The 22,634-nt window shown below is 38.8% G+C and overlaps 2 protein-coding genes and 1 long non-coding RNA gene across 3 annotated transcripts in view; 2 read left to right on the top strand and 1 right to left on the bottom strand.

Moving 5' to 3' along the window:
- Positions 1–22,634, bottom strand: part of LOC140997852 (butyrophilin-like protein 1) — a 158,962-nt gene that overhangs the window by 125,645 nt on the left and 10,683 nt on the right. The window lies entirely within an intron of this gene.
- Positions 3,615–7,733, top strand: LOC140997875 (uncharacterized). The gene is made up of 2 exons (XR_012179399.1): positions 3,615–5,261; positions 5,394–7,733. It is a non-coding gene; the product is annotated as an uncharacterized lncRNA (long non-coding RNA).
- LOC140997572 (butyrophilin subfamily 3 member A3-like) lies at positions 10,142–19,388 on the top strand. Its single transcript, XM_073467518.1, has 9 exons — positions 10,142–10,242; positions 11,458–11,775; positions 13,407–13,442; positions 15,147–15,425; positions 15,591–15,625; positions 17,296–17,346; positions 18,004–18,027; positions 18,305–18,370; positions 19,356–19,388. The coding sequence occupies exons 1-9, from the start codon at positions 10,176–10,178 to the stop codon at positions 19,386–19,388; spliced, it is 909 nt and encodes a 302-aa protein (XP_073323619.1). The 5' UTR covers positions 10,142–10,175.

Raw genomic sequence — 22,634 nt, forward strand, 5'->3', positions numbered from 1 at the left:
TTAGAATAGGGCGCGCACAGCTATGACGTAGGAGCTCGCGCATGCATGAGAGGGAAAACTGTGTGGATTGGATAATTTTGTGGGCATTCAGTAAAAGACGGAGCGAACACACTGTTTTCTACCTTTGGTCAAAAGTAAACAGGCGTAGAGACTCGTTCTTTCCGTCATAGAGTGGTTAAGTGAACATGAATGTTTAAGAAATACTTACCGAACACAAGAAGGGAACTTTAGCCACTACACATCCTCTTCTCTCTCTCTTCATCTCCTTGCTGTAGTATGTTGGTGTTGTAGTTTGCCGTCTGTTGTAGTGCAGGACGTCCTCAAATTGTTGTTAATAACTATTTAATATAAGTTTTACTTCTACTTGAGAACTTATTTTTGACTACTCTACCCACTGAATATGTATTTCTGATTCTGGAGTGAACTGTCCCTTTGAGCCAGTTAATCATCTGACATGAGATACTTTACATTAATACTTAGTAATATAAAAGTTGACTTGATGTAATGTAAACTTTTGTTTTCTGCACATTCTCATCCGTGGAAAATGCCTCATCTAGATGATCCAGATGTTCCAAAGGAAGACTCGAAAGGTAAGTCTCCTCTCAGCAATGTTGGTTTGTAATAAATTACATTTACTCAACTTTCAACAAATCCCTCAAAACACACCTCTTCAAAACTTCTTACAATCACCAGAGAAGTTTGTTCTCCTCCTCCACTTTCTGATAAGTTCCCTTTACTCACTAATTCATTTTCTTTTTTTGTTGTTTCCTTTGTTAAGTGACTTTAGTATCTAGAAAAGCACTATACGTTTAATGTATCATTATTATTATTTACATTACATATACTTGAGTCAGTTTTTTGAATAAATTGTACTTTTCTGAGTAGTTTATTACAGAATACTTTTACTTGAGTAGATTGTCAGCTGGTCCCAGGTCTGCTGCTGCTCTGTTATCTACCACAGCCACGCCTCCACATGACATGAAGCAGGATAATGACTGAAGCTACAGCAGGAGTTTGGCTTTCTAATAACGCTAACCGCTAATATTCACAGACGCATTAACAACACACAGTACAATGAGCTGCAGAGCATCAGAGAACAGAGCTGACACTGAGCTGACAGAGAGCAGTAAGCATGGCGGCAGGAACGAAGGGTGCAGAGGTGCTGCAGCTCCCCTAAAACAAGGCATTATTAAAAACACTGATCGATAGGAGTGATCAGACTTGTAGCAGAGAGACAGAGAGAGAGAGAGCTCATATGTGGACGAGCAGGAAAGAGGGACAGAAGTGTCCACAGGACTTAAAAACTGTTGTTGATCATGAAGCGTAAGATTTCTCTACAACTCTGTGATTTGTCAGTCAGGGTCTCTGTGACCAACAGGAAGATCAGCGTTATATTCGCCCCTCTCCTCTATGAAACGTCTGTATCCTCACTGAGCTGCATTATTATAAACTATGAGGCTGTTTATTCAGGCAGTAACGTGCGTCTCTGTTGAGCCGGTCACAAGTGAACAGCTTGTCAGTTCCCAGCTGGCATTCAACGTCTCAACGTGCATCTCCAGTGACTTGTGATCAGAGGTCACTTCTCCGCTCTGTATACATCACATACATGGGTCAGTGACATATACACCAGAAAAAAGTGTTTTTTCAAAAACTTCAAATAACAGGCATAACAATGATTGACTTTTGTTCCACTAACTCTCATCTGTATAGAAACATATGTTGTTTTTCGATTTTCAATTGGAATCAAAAGTTATGTGACAATTTGTTGCATTAGTGCCTAAAATCGTCATATGGTGTGACATGAAAATAATTGTATATAAAATGAAAATGGATTATACCTTTCTTAAGTTACTCACTTTATCAAAGTCCTTTATCATAACTAAACTGTGATCCATTAGTTTTGTGAAAATTAATTACATTTGTGTATTATTTTCTAAATCATTGCTCAATGTGAGACCTATGTCGTCAGTCTTTCAACGTTTTTTCTATTTATTGTGACAAACCTTGCTTTAAAATTATAAAAATATTTGTGACTCTTGCTCATACTATTTTCTATGTATTCCATGAACATTTTCACATTTTATCATTAATAAAGGTTTGTTATTTTCACAATTTGGAATGTCACACCACATGATATAGTGTCACACCATATGATCATGTCGCCATGTGTCAATGCAAAACATGTATGAACCTTCCTATTGGTGAGTACTGATCACTCATATGGCAGGAAATATTAATTAGGGATGAGATGAGATTCTCTGCATTTCATAACTGCGTTCCTCTTAGTTGCACTGCCTACAGTGTTCTAGTCCAATGATATTGGATTGTATTGCCAGGCTTTAAGAAATCTGCCCCAAGGCCTTTTGAATCAACAATGAAGGCACCCTCTAAAACCCTCCCTCAGACCTTCCTATTGGTCAGCGAATGGAAACAGACCGTTGTCGTTTACTTTTCTTTTCTTTGCCTCAGCAACTCCTCTCTCCTCGCAGGGTGTCATTATTTGCCTCAAGCTGACAAAAGAAAAGGGAATGTATGGTTTAAGACGAAGACAAAACATTGTTTAGACTTAAACAGCATTCTAAGGTTTCTGTGAGGGGGTCTGCTGAGTCTGTCTGATAAACTAGAAATCTGTATCACCGACTAAATCTAAACTAAACTAAACACAATCTATTGTGGATAATTACAGCTTTTATGTGATGATGGATGCAAACAAATGTTTAAAAGGACAAAACATATATTAGACTTTGTTATTTATTGTTATATCTGCAGGAAATTACAATTTGTATCATATGGTGTGACAATCAAATCATATGGCGTGACAGGCAGACAGGTCACACCATATGATAAAGTGTCACACCATAGTATGTTTTCTGCATTTAGCACAACCTTGAGTCTTGTAGCTACACATTAACATGCTGACAAGATGCTAGCTATAACAAAGCAACATAGATTTACATGTAATTATGACCAAAAAATAAAATTTCTTCTGCATTTCTATGAAAAATGTGTCACACCAAAAGACATCCGGAAGTGGGACTTTTGTCAGAGTGCCAACAAAATCTGATTTATTGAAAAATAAATTGAAATAAAAATGATAACTCACCTCAGAAACCTGTCATTGTCTGGTATTGATAGTACTGAACAACCTTGCTGAAGAAGGACCTCTCATTCCCAAGGGTGTCAAAACAGTTGCCCGTTGAAATATCCCAAAATAGTGTCACACCATGTGATTGTGATTTGTGGGACAAAATCTTTTTGATCAGAACTGACTCAAAACATTATGCTTGGACTTTGAAAAGAGTAGGCTCACAAATAGACATCTGTCTTATTTTTCTGTATTGTTTTTTTTTTGCATTTATTTTTCTTAGCTTTATTCAAGTTCTTACTTTGAGAAACGAGTGTCGGACAGTCACACCACATGAGTTTTGTTGTGTTTGGTTGACAATTCTGAAAAAATGAGTGATGAACTGTTTTAATGTTGAGTATGTTCACATAAAGCATAATCTCCTGCACAATATTGAGAGGGTTTTTGACAAATATATTTTATATTTATACATGTTTGACACTGAAGACAGCAAAATTGCCATGTCACGTCACACATACACATACACATACATCAGTGGAAGAAATGAAACTTTGTCTTGTGCACAAAGAATAAAGAACTTCTTCTATAACCTGCTGAATTAACGACAAGACCCAAATAATTAAGAATTCATCATAGTGAGCGTCTCACAAAGTTGATAAAGTTTGTCCAAACTCAACAACTTACAAAACTGAGTGATTCTGGTCATTCAAATGAAGAACTTTTGTTCTCTAACTCAAGTAGTTATTCTGATTACTGCTTGTACTTCTACTTGAGTACTTATTTTTGGCCACTCTACCCACTGAACATGTATTTCTGATTCTGGAGTGAACTGTCCCTTTGAGCCAGTTAATCATCTGACATGAGATACTTTACATTAACTCTCAAACTGATTCCTAAAAGCCAGCTGGCTGCAGGAACAGATGAAAAAATAGGATGTTGACTAGTTTTCCAGATCTGTAGGTTTAACACTTCTGGTTTGAATGTTGTAGGTCTGAATATGTCAGGCTGTAGCCTTTAAAGGGACAGTTCGACAGTATTGGCTTTCTTTCCCAGAGAGAGTTGAGGCTGATTGATTCCACTGTTACATGTCTGTCTGTTAATGTGCAGTTAAACTCAGGAGGGGGTTAGCTTAGCTTAGCATAAAGACTGGAAGCAGAAGGAAACAGACTAAAGTTAGAAATACACCTTCAGCACCAGGCTAACTGTTTCACCCTGTTTATGGGTTTGATGCTAAAGCTAAGCTAATGGCTTCCTGATCCCATCAGACTCCATATTGATAATGAATGAATTGATTAAGTTATGAAGCCAAAGAGCTGAACATGTTCTGGTATCAGCTCTGTGACTCACAGCTGTGATTGCTCAGTGATCATTATTAACAGTTGAGTTTGAAATAGATGTTTATAATAATCCTGACAGGAAGTGATGGAAGCTGAAATCTTGACATAATTAAATGTGAGTCAGTGATTTAACAGGTTGAGGATTTATGTTTGGTGGTCGAGTTCAGAGTCGTCTTTAAAACACACTGACTGAAACCATTCAGATAAATCTTTCACTCTCCATTACTGACTGTTTGAAACAGACTTCAGAAAGATGAAACAAACATTAAAATCTTTGTTGTTCTGTTTAATATAAAGGTTGATTCTGTGTAATGCATACTTTTGTTTTCTGCAGGTTTCCTGTGACCCAGGAGCTGAAAGAGAGCTTCAAGCGTCGCCACTGAAGTCTTCTCTTTGATACCTTTACCTGGTGTAAAGGTGTGTGTGTGTGTGTGTGTGTGTGTGTGTGTGTGTGTGTGTGTGTGTGTGTGTGTGTGTGTGTGTGTGATCTACAGCCTCATGAGAGACGTTGTGATCACTTGTTGATCAGACTGAGTTGTTGTGATAAATCTACAGCCTCGTAAAACTCGACAACTCTGATATCAACAAAGATTTAACACGTTTCACACAGATCGTTTTTATTACAGCAGTTTTGTGTTGATTTATTTAAATCTCTACAGTCGCTGTCACTCAAAATGATTGTTGAGACATCAACACTTGTTAGAACTCTTTTATATATTGTATGAATGAATAAATGAATGAATGAATGAATGAATGAATTACTTGCCCAGCCCGCATGGGCTTATAAGACACCAAGAAAACAAACCGGATCCAGAGCACATCATCAGCACATCAAAGAAGTAAGAAAACAAACAGGTGTTCAAAACCATTATCTAAAAAATAAATTAAAAAAAATATATTTTTGTTACTTGATATAGTATCTTGTTTCTTCATCCCATTATCTTTCTCACTGCATTTTTTCTTCTCTCAAGCTGTTGTCCAAGAAGACACTAAACTGAACCGTCCACCAGACTGTTGACGACATTATATCACCTGACATGAAGCGACATGCACAACTCAAGAAAACAGCAAAAATATGATGATGAGATGACAAAACTTAACAGGGACATGATGAAACTAACCTGAGTTACAGGTTTTATGAATGATCGTAATGATTGTTTCCAACATAAATATTTAATTATCTCCAAGAGGTCAAAGAGTGGAACCAAACCCTGAATCAGGTGACCTGTCTCACCAGAAGACCCCTGGTTCTTGGGCTTTATTTAAAATATATAATGTAATGTGACCATGTAGTGCCTTTAAAAGGACAAAACTACAGCTGGATCAATTAAAAATGACAGGACAAAGAATTCTGGAAGAAAGAAATTGGGTCTGAAGGAGTTAAAGAGTGTTTACAGGAAGCTTCATCAGAAAACACTGATGTCCTGAGTGGTGATATTATTATAGAAGAAGTTAAAAAGACTGTAGGAAAAGCTTAAAGAGGAGACCTGGAACAGAAGATATTAACATCTCAGTGCCTGGCAAATACACATTCATCATCAACCATCATCAGAACCAGGTGTTTTGCATGTTTTGTAGGCTTTCAAAAGGCTTTTGATGAGCAGCTGGATTGTAGAAATCCAGACCTTGTATAGTTTCCTCCACCAAGGACGTTATGATGTCACCTGTGTCTGTTTGTGTGTCGGCTGGTTTGTCAGCAGACTTACACAAAAACACATCTCCATGAAACTCAGATGGAGGATGTGTCTCGGCCCAGAATAGACCCCATTAACTTTTGGTGTGGATCCGTATGAAGGGATGGAGTCAAGAAGTTTTTCTCACTTTCTTAAATATCGTACATTTTTTGACAATTGTTAATTTCTTAGGGAACAATGTGCGGATCTTGATGAAAACAAATCAGGTGTATTTAGGCGGCTGGTATATGAGTGAGGACAGTCTGATGCAGATAAAGGGACTGTTGAGCCTTGGAGGAGGAACACACTCACACATAGCATCACTTTTGCCTGTTTTCTTGACTCCAAAGGATTTTGAATGGATTTATATAGATTAACTTGCCTCTAAATGTTTGGACGTGTGGGTGGATTGTAGAAATCCAGGCCTTGTTTAGTCGCCCAGTTGATTTTATTCGGATCAATAATTGATTTTCTGACTTGTTCGATGCACCTTTTGGAGATAAACAAGGTGAAAACCTTTCTCCAGCTCGTTTTGTTTTATTAGTATCTGTCTACCCGAGTTGTTAGTCAAACACAAATGATTGCTGTTTGTAGATTTGTGTATATATTTGTGTATTCATACAGGAATAATGCGTCGCTGCAGTTGAGACTCGGCCTTATTGTTACGTTATGTTAATTTATTCAGAAGCCAAAGATCTTCAGTTGCACACAGAGCTGGTATTTGTGCTCTGACCATCGACGTCGGTGAGGTCAGAAATATTCAGGAGGACAAACGTTTGTGTGAGGATGTGATTTGGGGGAAGTGAGTCTGATTCAAACGTTGGTCCTCGCCCCCCCTCTGTTGGGTTTATGGCAGTTATCCAGATGTGCTGCCATACGCTCACCTGTCTCTATTCCTGCACTGAGGTGCAACGTGAAGATGTTCCTGAATGTAGCTGCATGTGTGTGAACAGTGAAAATCACTGGTGGTGCCTTAAAAGACATTCAGTCATTTACTGTCTGTACAGGAGGCGTCTGGATTATTTAATACAGAAGGTTTTTTTATTATTTGTGTTGGTTTTGTCGTCATTGATGGTCTGAAGGTTTGATTGTAACGTTTCTTCAGTTGCTTCACTGTTTCTTTATTAAATGTAAATGCTGCACTTTGTTCCTGTCTTGTATGAATTTACAGTGTCTGGATGTTATTACTGTTTTTGAAATGCTAAAGTTTTACGAAAGAGTCTTTGAAGACAAACTTGCATCTTTTCAATTCAGTTGGTTTAAAGTTTAAACTTGTTTGTACTTGTTTTATGTATTTAGTTTAAACTTTGAACTAAATAAATAAAACAAGTTATAAAAAGTAATTTTGTGTTAATTTTACGAATGAAAGTTAAAACAATCAACAATCATGTTGTTTTTAGTTTAATTAAAGAGTCTGTGTTTGGGGACAAACACATTTTTGGTTGTTGGACATTTGTTTAATGATTCACTCATTGATCTTCAAACTTGATTTTAGAATTGAAACCCATGAAAAATGTTGGTTTTCCTTCAGTCACCTGATGCAAAATAATAGTTGTTGAACTGTGTATAACTCTGAATATGAAGCTGTGTCAGCGCTTGTTACTCGCTTTAATAAACTGAATAAAGCCAAAAGGTTGAGACTGTGGTTGATAATCATTTCCTGTTCATTCTCATTGAAACTGCATCAGTTACTTTACACTGGACTCTTTGGTCAGTGGTGCAGGAAATACTCAGATCTTACAACACAACACAAAGAAACTCCTTCATGATTAAAGTCCTGCATTCAGAGTAACTAAAGGAAAAGTACAGAAGTAGTAGTTTAGTTTCAAAAGTAAAATGTCCCTTAGGACCAGTAAATGTTATGTTATGTACACGCACGTTCACACCCACACCTACATGCACGCACACACGCACTGACAGACACATATATGCGATGTATAATACAGTCCGAGAGCATAGTTCCTAATAAGCAATCACATAATATTGACTAATATTTTATATAGGCTGTAATTATCATACTGGGGAATACTAATGAACCCCAACCTAAACCTAAGGTTGGACTACACAGCTTTCATGTTTGGGCTGGGACACAACAGCAAGTCAGCAACAGACAGCAACATTCAACAACACTAGATCTTAATAGAATAATGCTGCAGGGCCAAGACAGCTGTTATTACAAATGAGAGCCATTCATGTCAAACGGCAGCGCCTGGTGGTGTTCATGTGTCTGCAGCTTGTTGCATGTTGTTGCTCTACTGTAGAAATGATTCTGAACCTTCTGCCAACTGCTCTGCACCGGCTGCTCCTGAAGCACCAGCAGGACTCGTGTCACCACCATCACCACCTTTGAATAGCAAACATGTGCTTACAGTGTTTTTCCACACACTGTAGTTCATCCAGTGAGATAGTGCAGCCTGTGTCTCACTGGATTTGCCCTTGTATTCATATACATAATAATGGGACGATTATATCCCATTTGTTGCACAAATAAATACTTTCAAAAGCAGTAAATTAAAAAAAAGTGGCTTGTAAATCAGTGATTTTAAAATCCCAATCCTTATTTTAATTTCAAGGCCAGGGCCTAGTAGGCTGCATGTTTACACTGTGTAAAAGTGTACAGCCTCAAGGACCCTTGGGGGTCCCTGGACCTCACACTGACAAGAACCAGTGTTTTTTTAGATAACTTACATGCTACTGGTCTGAGTGGCCTCTGATTGGCCCGGCCGCCTCTCTGAGTTAGAAAAAAAAGTCAGATAGCCGCGACTCCGGCAGCCTGTTAAAAAATAAAAATAAATAATAATAATAAGAGAGAGAGGCGCAGGCCAGCAGGCCAATCATAGGCCGGCGCTTCGGGAATACTCCCGGTTCTGCCTGTGGCCGGTCCGGGCCTGGCTGCTGTAAACTTGCTGTTTGTTTTGCAGTTAGCTTTCACTCCCTCCTCTTTATTTTACCGCCTCTTTACGAGTTCTCTGTCCTGATTGGATAAAGTGGGCAGGGATACCAGAAAATGTCTTTTGTCTTTATTACTGACCAAACCCTCTGACAGTGATTACTGTTGGAGTATAGAGCTATTAACACTTATTTTAATTGGATAAAATGACACTTACAGCAGCTTTAATAATGGTTGATCTCAGGTCCTGAGAGACTTAAAGAAGCACCTGATTTAAAGGAGACTGAGTTTGCACATCACTCAGCATATGAAGATTTTGCCAGTCGGTCGCACTTTATTTTACAGTACATTAATAAGACGTAACAGGCCAAATTAGACAAAAACAATAGCTAATAAGACTTAACAAGCAGTACATTGTATCAAATTAGACAACTAGAAATAATGTAATGTTAATTAGACAGTAAACAAGAAAAGTTAAACTGTTATTAGACACCATACAGCCCACCCAAATTATGCTGTAATCAGAAACCGCATAAAGTCTTATTACTTAAAATATAGGCTACAATACTTAGACACTAATATACAAAATTATACTGTGATTTCAAACCAAATCGGAGATCCTAATACACTACAAGACACCATTTTACAAGATCTTAGTCTAATAAGAAATCACACACAATGCCAGATCAGATCCAGAATATATAGTCAGACGCTCTTCCACCCTCATGATGCGTTTAATGCCACCAACACCGGCCTGCAGCTTAATTAGACCAATGTGCTGCCACATTACATCGGGCAGGGCCTTTATAATAGGCTATTCGGACAAAACACACAGAGTTCAGAGGAAAATACATTTATTTGGTTTATTTTATTAAAATGGGTGATTAAGGCAGCTGCTGTGTTGACAGACTCTTGATATGGATGTTAATGCTGTCAGTGTCGCTACGCTCCCCCACCAGTAGGTGTCTCCGCACTGTGTAGAGCAGAAAATACTGCAGATGTACAGAGAAGAAGAGTGTCACAGGTGGACAGGTGCACTTCCTCTCCTCCCTCCCTGACTTCCTCCTGACTTTCCAGGGAGCCACGAACAGTCCCGCGGCAGCTTTAAACAGGAGGAATACGGAAGTTAGCGGCTCTCACATGAAGAAGTGGTTCTGGTGTGAAGTTCGTCCTCTGCCTTCAGCTTCAACATGAGGACATCTCTGGATCTTTGTGTTTGTCTGCTGACTCTGTGTGTAACAACACTTGGGCGAACCGGTAAGAAAGGTGATATTTACTAGTACGTCACGTATTTATTGGTATTTACTCTCCCGTCTCGGGAGGTCCTCGGCCTGTCCGCTAACCGAGCACCCTGCTCATTGATCCAAGTCACATGGGCCTGTATGTGTATTAATATTGACATGGCTTGTACACCGCTATTCCACACTGAGGTGCCGGGGTCCGCCACCTGCAAACAGGGGCGGCTTGTCATGCGGGCAGCCGACCAGGGCCGCACGAGAACCCAGAACCTCTGCAGCAGCCGGTTCTGGTGATCCGCCAAGATGAGGTAAGCCCAGTCAGACTGGCTGTGGAGCAGAGGGAGAGGGAGAGATCACCTCTGGACCTCAGCTCTCTACTGGTGCGGGAGCGGTGAAGCAGCGGATTCAGAATCAGAATCAGAATCAGAATTCCGTTATTAGTCCCGCAAACGGAGAAATTTGTGCGTCACAACAGTCAAAGGACAGTTCAATATACAGTTCAGTAAAAAACCTTAAATACTACACAAATGAGACAGATTCATCTTAATTCTGAGACACTTATTTTTATATAGTGTTATTTATTTGGTGAGAAATTATGAATAACACTATTTTTTCCCCATGACTCGTTGAACGTTTTCAATAAATGCAATAAATGCGAGTCAAACTTTGATGTCAACCTTTCAAAACTGTTGAAAAAATTATAATAATTCAAGGTGAATGGTGATTATATATCCCCTAATGCAATACTCAACCTTTTTTTAAGATATTTTTTGACATACAAATACATTTTTGGTTCTTTTATGTGTGTTACACCATAGGACATTATGTCACACTAAAGGACAAAACAGAACATATTATAATTAATGTAGCTATTGCATTTTACTGGTGCGGGAAGCGGTGATGCAGGGGATTCAGAATCAGAATCAGAATCAGAATCAGAATTCCAGCCATGGTTCTGAAGTATTTATGGACATTTGGACCGTCACAAAAGTCTAGTGTAAACTCTGCCAGTGGGTCTTCTACCTCGTAACATACATCCATTTTGATTTTCATAGTTTATCAGTCTATGTTTATATTAGAATATTTCAGGAGGTGTGATGTGGAGGAAAACTTAAAGCCATAAATAATTTGGTTACTAACTACCACGATGTAAACTGGTGTTTCAGAGCAAATGTTTTCACCTGACGGCTCCGTTGAACATAATGATCAAATTTACTTTATTTTTCTGGTCCAGGTGTCAAAGTGGTCGTGGAAGAAGACAGTGATGCTGTTTTACCCTGTTTGATCAGCACCAAGGAGGACATCACAAGAAAGATCTTTCGCTGGAGGAAAAACGGTCATCAGGAGGTTTTCTTCTTTGATTCAGGCCAACATTACAATAACGGCTTCACAAATCAAGATGAGCAGTTCAAAGGTCGAGTCTCACATTTTCCAGATCAACTGATGAACGGCGACGCCTCCATAAAAATCCATAATATTAAGGTGGCCGACAGCGGGAACTACAGCTGCTTTTTTCCAAATCTTCAAACATTCATCATTGAGCTTGTTGTTGGTGAGTGCTTTCATTAAACAGTTAATGTGCTGTATGACCAGATCTCCAGCTGTTGTTGTAGCTTTGACCGTCTATTCTTCCTTGTTGACACCTGCTAATCTCATATAGTTGTCATGCTGCACCAGTTATTGAATTTTAAAATAAAATCTACAATATCTTTCTAACTTAAAGACAAATTTGAAAACTTACAGAATCTTTTTTACTGATGTTATCAACCGATACTGATAACAGGTGATTACCTGCTTCTCACGGCTGATGCCGATAAGATAAATAATCATTTCACACTTTTTCGACACTGGTGACCACATTTCTGTCTCACTAGTCTTCTTCATGTGTAACTTTAAAGGTGCATACCACCACCTTCTGCATCAGAGTGTGTCGATGCTGCACTCAGTGAAACTGATTTAGCTTCAGATTATCGGCTCTATTCAATGTCATTATCAGCCACTGACCAATAATAACAGCTAGTGTGTTTGTCTATATTCTTTAACCATTTTAAAAGATTTCTTTTGAAGATTAACATCTTCAGTGTGCTCGGAGCTGAGAGTTACTGACAGAGTAGAGAAGTTAGAGTATTGAGAGATGAACAAACATGATGTTTTTGTTTTTTTATGATATTTGATCTTTAGAAGTCGGTGACTTCTCTCAATGTCGGGATGCTCTGTACATTATTACACCAGATTTAGCTGATCAGTTTCTGTTTGCACCATTAAAACACAATATTGCATTAAAGATAGTTATTTTTGGCAAAAGGAAAACAGACCATCTGTCTCTGCTCACTAGACTTGTTTGAATGTGTTTACGTAAAAATATTTTCTCATGGATTTTTCTTCTTTCTTTCCTAATCTGCTGCTCCAATCAATGACATGCAAGAGGGCCTTCTTCCTGCCTACAAGATCTTCTCTGTCTCTGCTTGGTGGAGGAGCTGCAGCTCTTCTTCTGCTCACTAACCAGTCTGCCTGTAACCAGCTCAGGTTGCCGCTGCTCCTGCTGCTCTAACCACTCCTGATTCTTCTTGTAAACACACAAGAGTTCAGTGTTAATCACCAGATAATGTAGATATAATGAATGTATTTCTTTCCCCCCCAAAATTCTGCAAAGCTGCTTTTATATGCTGCAGTGTTTACATGCATGTTTGTAACTTGGTGTCTTTATCTTCTTCTTCCCTGTTTTACCTGCTGGCAGCAGGACACTGGTAGGTCACCTATGGGTTAGTGCAACAGTGTGAATTTGTTATATTCTCTGGCACAGTGACCCACTCATAGAAATACTGCTCCATAGTGCTACTAGAGGCTGACTTTACCTTTAGACAGAGCCAGGCTAACTGTTTCCCCTGCTTACAGTCTTTATGCTAAGCTAAGCTAACCAGCACCAGCTGCAGCTTGTGGTGTCAATCTTCTAACTCTGGTGAGTGGAGTGCTGCCTAATTACTTCTTCCTGCTTAGTTCAACCGGACTGATTCTGACACATCTTGTCATCCAGTTAGTCAGTAGATGATAGTTTAAGAATGCAGCTCCCTCATTGAATATGTGGCCTGTTCTGTTGAAAAATGAATCCAGTAATGACATATGGCAAGTTCATAATATCGCCCATTCACTTCACAAAAAATAATATTGTTATTTATCTTTCAGAACGGCTCTTGAGAGACCGATCAGGAGAAACCAGAGGTGAGTGATGATGTCACTGATCTCTGCACCTGTCAGGTGTGCTACAACTCTCTGTGCCTCAGTATCACTCAAAGGTTTTGATACAGTGACTCCATGTAGACGTGTTGTTCTCACAGTGCAGCAGGTTGACAGGATCCAGATGATTTCATACATTGAATATATAGAGCAGAGAATCAGCTTTGATTTGGTTCTGTTGCCATAACGTTCACCACTGTTGTTTATCATTTGAAGCATTTGTACCTTCCTCTGAAGATGTGGTGTTTAATCACTGAGAGCTTTCTGAATCATCACTGTAAGAACAAAGCAGATTTAGATATCTGGTAGAGGTACAGTGCTCCATCTTTGAAGACAGAAGGATTAATAGGCGGTGAGTCCTGATCGTGATGATGTTACTGATCTCTACATCTGCAGTGTTTATCAGCTGTTGTCTGATCTACTTGATATTGTTCTGAGTCCAACAGCCCTCGTACAGAATATTTTGTTGTTATGACTCTCAAATTTATTTCCTGTTAACACGTGACTATACAGGTGAATCTCAAAAACTTTGAATGTCATGGAAAAGTTCTGTAATTTAATTCAAAAAGTGAAGCTTTCATTATATTGTAGATTCATTACACAAAGTAAAATATTTCAAGCCTTTTTTTTTTTACAGCTCATGAAAAAATGCAGTATCTAATAATATCAGAATATTAGACTAAGAATTGGGGAAGTTCAACTAAATTTGTTTCAGATCAATACTGAGCTCTTTAGACTTTCCCATTGTAGTGTTTGAGTCTAACGGCTGCATCAAACAAGCCCAGAAAAGTCAGCAGCTGTTGTCAATCAGAATCACTCAGAAGAAGTTAAGATGCTACAAAGAACATTTGATTCACACAACTTTCTATAATCACCACAACTGATTGTTCAAGTTACTGTATGTATATTTATGATCAGGCAGATTTGGTCACATTTTCAGAAGACCGATAATAAATTCAGATCTGAATCAAACTTCATGAATGTTTTTAGTGACAAAGTAGTTTGTGTTCCACTTATTCATCACAGAAACATGAGAGCTGTAGAAATCATTGGAGCTGAAGGCTGCCATGATGAACATGTTCTTTACAAGTGGATGTAAAGTGTTGACCATGACTGTGTTACATCTAAACAGTCACTACAATATGTTTCTGAAAGCATTTTAGGCAGCAATGGGCAGAGTAGTGACAGACTCTTGGTTCATAGTTGCACCATCGGGTTCAGACAGTTTGATCAGAGTTTGGTGAGATGATCCTCACACGATACAAGAGAGACGGGCAGCTTTGTCTCCTTCTCAACATCTGACTGTATCTTTGTGTCCGTGCATCAACAGTCTGTAGTTGATATGACAGCCCTGAAATCTGAAGGGTGACGTGTTTTGGCAGAGTTTTGCAGGTAAAAAGGTGAGGGGGCTCTGGGTGCAGGCAGAATAGAGAGAAGTTTAACATTGTTCATTTGTGTTTAGCACCAACATTGTAGTGACACAACGCTGGTTGTAAATCTAGTGTGAGCCTCACATTGTGCTTTTCTGCTTCTCTCCTGTCTTCTCTCTTAAACACAGTGTTTCAGTCAGTGACGGGATAAAAGCAACATGATTACATCACTAGAGCCTTAGTTATACTTGATATCTCACAGTCCAGTAGTAAATGCTGTGCTGCCCTTAATAAGCTGCTGTTTATATTGTGTTCACAGGTGCATCTCCAAAGCCATACGTCACCACACTTAATCAAACAAAGGACAGATCACTGCTGCAGTGTGAAGTTCAAGGAGCTTTTCCAAAACCTAAAGTCGAGTGGCAGGACAGCACTGGAAACATCCTTCCTGCTGAGGAGCCTCAGGTCTCAGAGAGAGGAGGCAGCTACTACGTTACCCTCAAGACAACTGTGACCAAGACAGGACGCTACCGCTGTGTAGCCACACAGGAGGACATTAGCCATCAGATACATGCTGAGATCTGTGTGCAGTTAAATGGTGAGATTTCTTTCCTGATGGTTTAGTCATCAAATAATTTTCATTGTTCACATGTTATTAAATTTACATTTAATTGTTGTTTCTGTGGAGTCTGTGTTCAGGGTAACAAACATGATATGCAGCAACATTCTGAGTTTTACATTAACTTTTTGTGATGTGTTTCAGAGGACTCATCCAGAGAAGTGGAGCGGTGGAGGACGGCAATTATAGTCGTTGCTGTGCTTGTTGCAGTTTTACTTCTGGTTGTTGCTGTAATGTGCCGTATATGTAAGTTTATATCATGTATTACACCAACATATCCATCATGTGCAGACATCAACATTACAGATACATTGTGTGATACGATCACGTCCAGACAGTTTGTTTCTGTCTCCTCAGATTTGAACCCTTCTGTTTATTTACATGAGGCCTCTGGTTCTAATACTGACTGAAGACATGAAAAGAAAATGAAATGCATTCATGAATCATTGCCTAACACTATTGATTAAGCTCCATCAGACAGACCTCTGAACATCACTCACTCATGTTCTTCGTATAGTTCACAAGTGAACATTTGAAAGTGGAGGCTCTACATCCTGAAGCTTTCTGCTGATAAACACAATTGAGACAAACAAAAAAGCTCATCTAGATACAAGTTAATACCTTTTTAAAGAGGCGATATGTTGTTTGAAGAAGTTCAAACTCAGAATTTTTATATTTATAATATTAATGAGTTAATAATTAATACAAACTGAGAAATACGTATTTTCTCCATAAGTGAATAAAGAATCTGTTCTCAGAGGAAAATAAGGTCCCAGAACACTGTTTGAAGGTAGAAAGGTGGCAGGGTCCGCCACATATAAACAAAGTAAAACAGTATAAATTGTTTGTTAACTGAGTTTATTCAGTCATGAAAACAAATCAGTCAATGAAGATCTTTCTCTTCTGATTAAAAGTCTTTCACAAAACTACAGAATGCTCCTTTAATCCAGTTTATCATTTAATGAATGATGCTTTGGATTAACTCTCAAAATGGTTTGGTAAAAGACATCTGACTGCAGAAACGGACTTAAAACAGACGCACTGGACTCGTTTTCCAGATCTAAAGCTTTAACACTTCTGGTTTGAATGTTGTAGGTCTGAATATGTCAGGCTGTAGCCTTTAAAGGGACAGTTCAACACTTTAAGTAAAACCCTTACCAGTGTCAGCTTCAGTGTCAGAGACTGATGGCTGATTGATTCCACTGTTACATGTCTGTCTGTTAATGTGGAGTTAAACTCAGGAGGGGGTTAGCTTAGCTTAGCATAAAGACTGGAAGCAGGAGGAAACAGACTAAAGTTAGAAATACACCTTCAGCACCAGGCTAACTGTTTCACCCTGTTTATGGGTTTGGTGCTAAAGCTAGGCTAATGGCTTCCTGATCCCATCAGACTCCATATTGATAATGAATGAATTGATTAAGTTATGAAGCCAAAGAGCTGAACATGTTCTGGTATCAGCTCTGTGACTCACAGCTGTTGGTGCTCATTATTAACACTCAGGTGTCAAAGTGCTTCATTTGGCAGCAGAGTGAGTTTGAATTGGATGTTTATAATAATCCTAATATGTAGTGATGAAGCTGAAATCATGACGTGTCATTAAATGTGAGACGGTGATCTAATGTTATGTTTGGTGGTCGACCTCAGTGAAACATTGAACATTGAGATTCTTCTGTAAAACAACGAAAGTAAAACTGAAACCGTTCAGAGCAACTTTTCACTCTCCATTCTTGACTGTTTGAAAACAGACTTTTAAAAGATGATGCAAACATTAAAATCTGCACCAAAATCATTTCTGTGTGATGTAAAAGTCGACTTTCTGTAATGTCAACTTTTGTTTTGTTTTCTGCAGATTCACTACAGAGAAGGCGTCCTCGTGATGATCCAGGAAATGACTCATCAGGTAAGTCACCTCTCAAATTACGTTTACTCAACTCTCAGAAAATCCCTCAAAACACACCTCTTCAAAACTTCTTACAATCACCAAAGAAGTTTGTTCTCCTCCTCCACTTTCTGATATGTTCCCTTTACTCACAGATTCATTTTCTTTTTTTGTTGTTTCGTTTGTTAAGTGGCTTTAGTATCTAGAAAAGCACTATACGTTTAATGTATCATTATTATTATTTAAGAATTCATCATAGTGAGCGTCTCACAAAGTTGATAAAGTTTGTCCAAACTCAACAACTTACAAAACTGAGTGATTTTATAAAGGAGTCTGGTGAGTTTCTCTCCCTTTTCATCCTCTTCTCTCTCTCTTCATCTCCTTGCTGTAGTATGTTGGTGTTGTAGTTTGCCGTCTGTTGTAGTGCAGGACGTCCTCTAATTGTTGTTAATAACTATTTAATATAAGTTTTACTTCTACTTGAGAACTTATTTTTGGCTACTCTACCCACTGAATATGTATTTCTGATTCTGCAGTGAACTGTCCCTTTGAGCCAGTTAATCATCTGACATGAGATACTTTACATTAATACTTAGTAATATAAAAGTTGACTTGATGTAATATATACTTTTGTTTTGTTTTCTACACATTCTCATCTGTGGAAAATGCCTCATCCAGATGATCCAGAGGAAGACTCAAAAGGTAAGTCACCTCTCACAATGTTTGTTCGTAACAAATTACATTTACTCAACTTTCAACAAATCCCTCAAAACACACCTCTTCAAAACTTCTTACAATCACCAGAGAAGTTTGTTCTCCTCCTCCACTTTCTGATATGTTCCCTTTACTCACAGATTCATTTTCTTTCTTTTTTGTTTCCTTTGTTAAGTGACTTTAGTATCTAGAAAAGCATTAAAATCTGCACCAAAATCATTTCTGTGTGATGTAAAAGTCGACTTTATGTAATGTCAACTTTTAGGAGGTTTTTCTGCAGATTCACTACAGAGAAGGCGTCCTCGTGATGATCCAGGAAATGACTCATCAGGTAAGTCTCCTCTCAGCAATGTTGGTTTGTAACAAATTACATTTACTCCACTTTCAACAAATCCCTCAAAACACACCTCTTCAAAACTTCTTACAATCACCAGAGAAGTTTGTTCTCCTCCTCCACTTTCTGATATGTTCCCTTTACTCACAGATTCATTTTCTTTTGTTGTTGTTTCCTTTGTTAAGTGACTTTAGTATCTAGAAAAGCACTATACGTTTAATGTATCATTATTATTATTTACATTACATATACTTGAGTCACTTTTTGAATAGATTGTACTTTTCTGAGTAGTTTATTACAGAATACTTTTACTTGAGTAGATTGTCAGCTGGTCCCAGGTCTGCTGCTGCTCTGTTATCTACCACAGCCACGCCTCCACATGACATGAAGCAGGATAATGACTGAAGCTACAGCAGGAGTTTGGCTTTCTAATAACGCTAACCGCTAATATTCACAGACGCATTAACAACACACAGTACAATGAGCTGCAGAGCATCAGAGAACAGAGCTGACACTGAGCTGACAGAGAGCAGTAAGCATGGCGGCAGGAACGAAGGGTGCAGAGGTGCTGCAGCTCCCCTAAAACAAGGCGTTATTAAAAACACTGATCGATAGGAGTGATCAGACTTGTAGCAGAGACAGAGAGAGAGAAAACAGACTTTTAAAAGATGATACAAACATTAAAAGTGATCAGTGATCATTATTAACAGTTGAGTTTGAAATAGATGTTTATAATAATCCTGACAGGAAGTGATGGAAGCTGAAATCTTGACATAATTAAATGTGAGTCAGTGATTTAACAGGTTGAGGATTTATGTTTGGTGGTCGAGTTCAGAGTCGTCTTCAAAACACACTGACTGAAACCATTCAGATAAATCTTTCACTCTCCATTACTGACTGTTTGAAACAAACATTAAAATCTTTGTTGTTCTGTTTAATATAAAGGTTGACTCTACATAATGCATACTTTTGTTTTCTGCAGGTGCCCAGTGACCCGGGAGCTGAAGGTCTTTGACTCAGAACTGAGCATTAACAGCCTCCAGAGTGGCCACTGAAGTCTTCTCTTTGATACTTTGTGTGTGTAATGTAATATACACCGATCAGGCATAACATTATGACCACTGACAGGTGAAGTGAATAACACTGATTATCTCTGCATCATGGCACCTGTTAGTAGGTGGGATATATTAGGCAGCAAGTGAACATGTTGTCCTCAAAGTTGATGTGTTAGAAGCAGGAAAAATGGGCAAGTGTAAGGATTTGAGCGAGTTTGAGAAGGGCCAAATCGTGATGGCTAGATGACTGAGTCAGAGCATCTCCAAAACTGCTGCTCTTGTTTCCAGTCTGCAGTGGTCAGTATCTATCAAAAGTGGTCCAAGGAAGGATCAGTGTTTGTTAAATTTGTTAATTTCTCAGGGAACAATGCGTGGATCTTGATGAAAACAAATCTGGCGTTTTTAGGCGGCTGGTATCTATGAATGAGGACAAAACTAGAATTGAGAAGAAAGAAAGAAATTTCACTTTCCATGATTTCAGGACTTCAAAGGATTTTGAATGGATTTATATAGATTAACTTGCCTCTAAATGTTTGGACGTGTGGGTGGATTGTAGAAATCCAGACCTTGTTTCGTCGCCCAGTTGATTTTATTCGGATCAATAATTGATTTTCTGACTTGTTTGATGCACCTTTTGGAGATAAACAAGGTGAAAACCTTTCTCCAGCTCGTTTTGTTTTATTAGTATCTGTCTACCAGAGTTGTTACAGTCCAACACAAATGATTGCTGTTTGTAGATTTGTGTATATATTTGTGTATTCATACAGGAATAATGCGTCGCTGCAGTTGAGACTCGGCCTTATTGTTACGTTATGTTCACTTATTCAGCAGCCAAAGATCTTCAGTTGCACACAGAGCTGGTATTTGTGCTCTGACCATCGACGTCGGTGAGGTCAGAAATATTCAGGAGGACAAACGTTTGTGTGAGGATGTGATTTGGGGGAAGTGAGTCTGATTCAAACGTTGGTCCTCGCCCCCCCTCTGTTGGGTTTATGGCAGTTATCCAGATGTGCTGCCATACGCTCACCTGTCTCTATTCCTGCACTGAGGTGCAACGTGAAGATGTTCCTGAATGTAGCTGCATGTGTGTGAACAGTGAAAATCACTGGTGGTGCCTTAAAAGACATTCAGTCATTTACTGTCTGTACAGGAGGCGTCTGGATTATTTAATACAGAAGGTTTTTTTATTATTTGTGTTGGTTTTGTCGTCATTGATGGTCTGAAGGTTTGATTGTTAGCGGATCTTAAGTTGCTTTACTGTTTCTTTATTAAATGTAAATGCTGCACTTTGTTCCTGCCTTGTATGAATTTACAGTGTCTGGATGTTATTACTGTTTTTGAAATGCTAAAGTTTTACGAAAGAGTCTTTGAAGACAAACTTGCATCTTTTCAGTTCAGTTGGTTTAAACTAAATACATAAAACAAGTTATAAAAAGTAGTTTTGTGTTCATTTTATGAGTAAAAGTTAAACAATCAACAATCATGTTGTTTTTAGTTTAATTAAACAGTCTGTGTTTGGGGACAAACACATTTTTGTTGACATTTGTTTAATGATTCACTCATTGATCTTCAAACTTGAATTGAAACCCATGAAAAATGTTGGTTTTCCTTCAGTCACCTGATGCAAAATAATAGTTGTTGAACTGTGTATAACTCTGAATATGAAGCTGTGTCAGCGCTCGTCACTCGCTTTAATAAACTGAATTAAGCCAAAAGGTTGAGACTGTGGTTGATAATCATTTCCTGTTCATTCTCATTGAAACTGCATCAGTTACTTTACACTGGACTCTTTGGTCAGTGGTGCAGGAAATACTCAGATCTTACAACACAACACAAAGAAACTCCTTCATGATTAAAGTCCTGCATTCAGAGTCACTAAAGGAAAAGTACAGAAGTAGTAGTTTAGTTTCAAAAGTAAAATGTCCCTTAGGACCAGTAAATGTTATGTTATGTACACGCACGTTCACACCCACACCTACATGCACACACACACGCACTGACAGACACATATATGCGATGTATAATACAGTCCGAGAGCATAGTTCCTAATAAGCAATCAAATGATATTGACTAATATTTTATATAGGCTGTAATTATCATACTGGGGAATACTAATGAACCCCAACCTAAACCTCAGGTTGGACTACACAGCTTTCATGTTTGGGCTGGGACACAACAGCAAGTCAGCAACAGACAGCAACATTCAACAACACTAGATCTTAATAGAATAATGCTGCAGGGCCAAGACAGCTGTTATTACAAATGAGAGCCATTCATGTCAAACGGCAGCGCCTGGTGGTGTTCATGTGTCTGCAGCTTGTTGCATGTTGTTGCTCTACTGTAGAAATGATTCTGAACCTTCTGCCAACTGCTCTGCACCGGCTGCTCCTGAAGCACCAGCAGGACTCGTGTCACCACCATCACCACCTTTGAATAGCAAACATGTGCTTACAGTGTTTTTCCACACGCTGTAGTTCATCCAGTGAGATAGTGCAGCCTGTGTCTCACTGGATTTGCCCTTGTATTCATATACATTATAATGGGACGATTATATCCCATTTGTTGCACAAATAAATAATTTCAAAAGCAGTAAATAAAACAAAAAAGTGGCTTGTAAATCAGTGATTTTAAAATCCCAATCCTTATTTTAATTTCAAGGCCAGGGCCCAGTAGGCTGCATGTTTACAGTGTACAGCCTCAAGGACCCTTGGGGGTCCCTGGACCTCACACTGACAAGAACCAGTGGTTTTTTAGACAACTTACATGCTGCTGGTCTGAGTGGCCTCTGATTGGCCCGGCCGCCTCTCTGACTTAGAAAAAAGAGTCAGACAGCCGCGTAGCTGTCTGGTAAAGCCGTTAAAATAAATAAATAAGAGAGAGGTGCAGGTCAGCAGGCCAATCACAGGCCGGCGCTTCGGGAACACTCCCGGTTCTGCCTGTTGACAGGTGGGTTTATACCTTCTTATACCTGCACAGCGGAATAATAATTCTAAGAGATGAACAGACGTTCAGACGTTTGTCTCTTCAGCTATCAACCTCTGTTTATTGCCAAACTGTGCACAAACAAACTGTTCCCCGTGGACAGAGACAGAGACAGAGGGTGGTAACATCCCCCTGTGAGATAGTGGTGTCAGTCACACGTGACTCTGCCATATTTGGCGCATCAGCGCCTCCTCCTGAACAAATACGATGACATACATTCAAAC

This window comes from Pagrus major, chromosome 6, assembly GCF_040436345.1.
Source record: "Pagrus major chromosome 6, Pma_NU_1.0".
In the NCBI taxonomy this organism is placed as follows: Eukaryota; Metazoa; Chordata; class Actinopteri; order Spariformes; family Sparidae; genus Pagrus; species Pagrus major.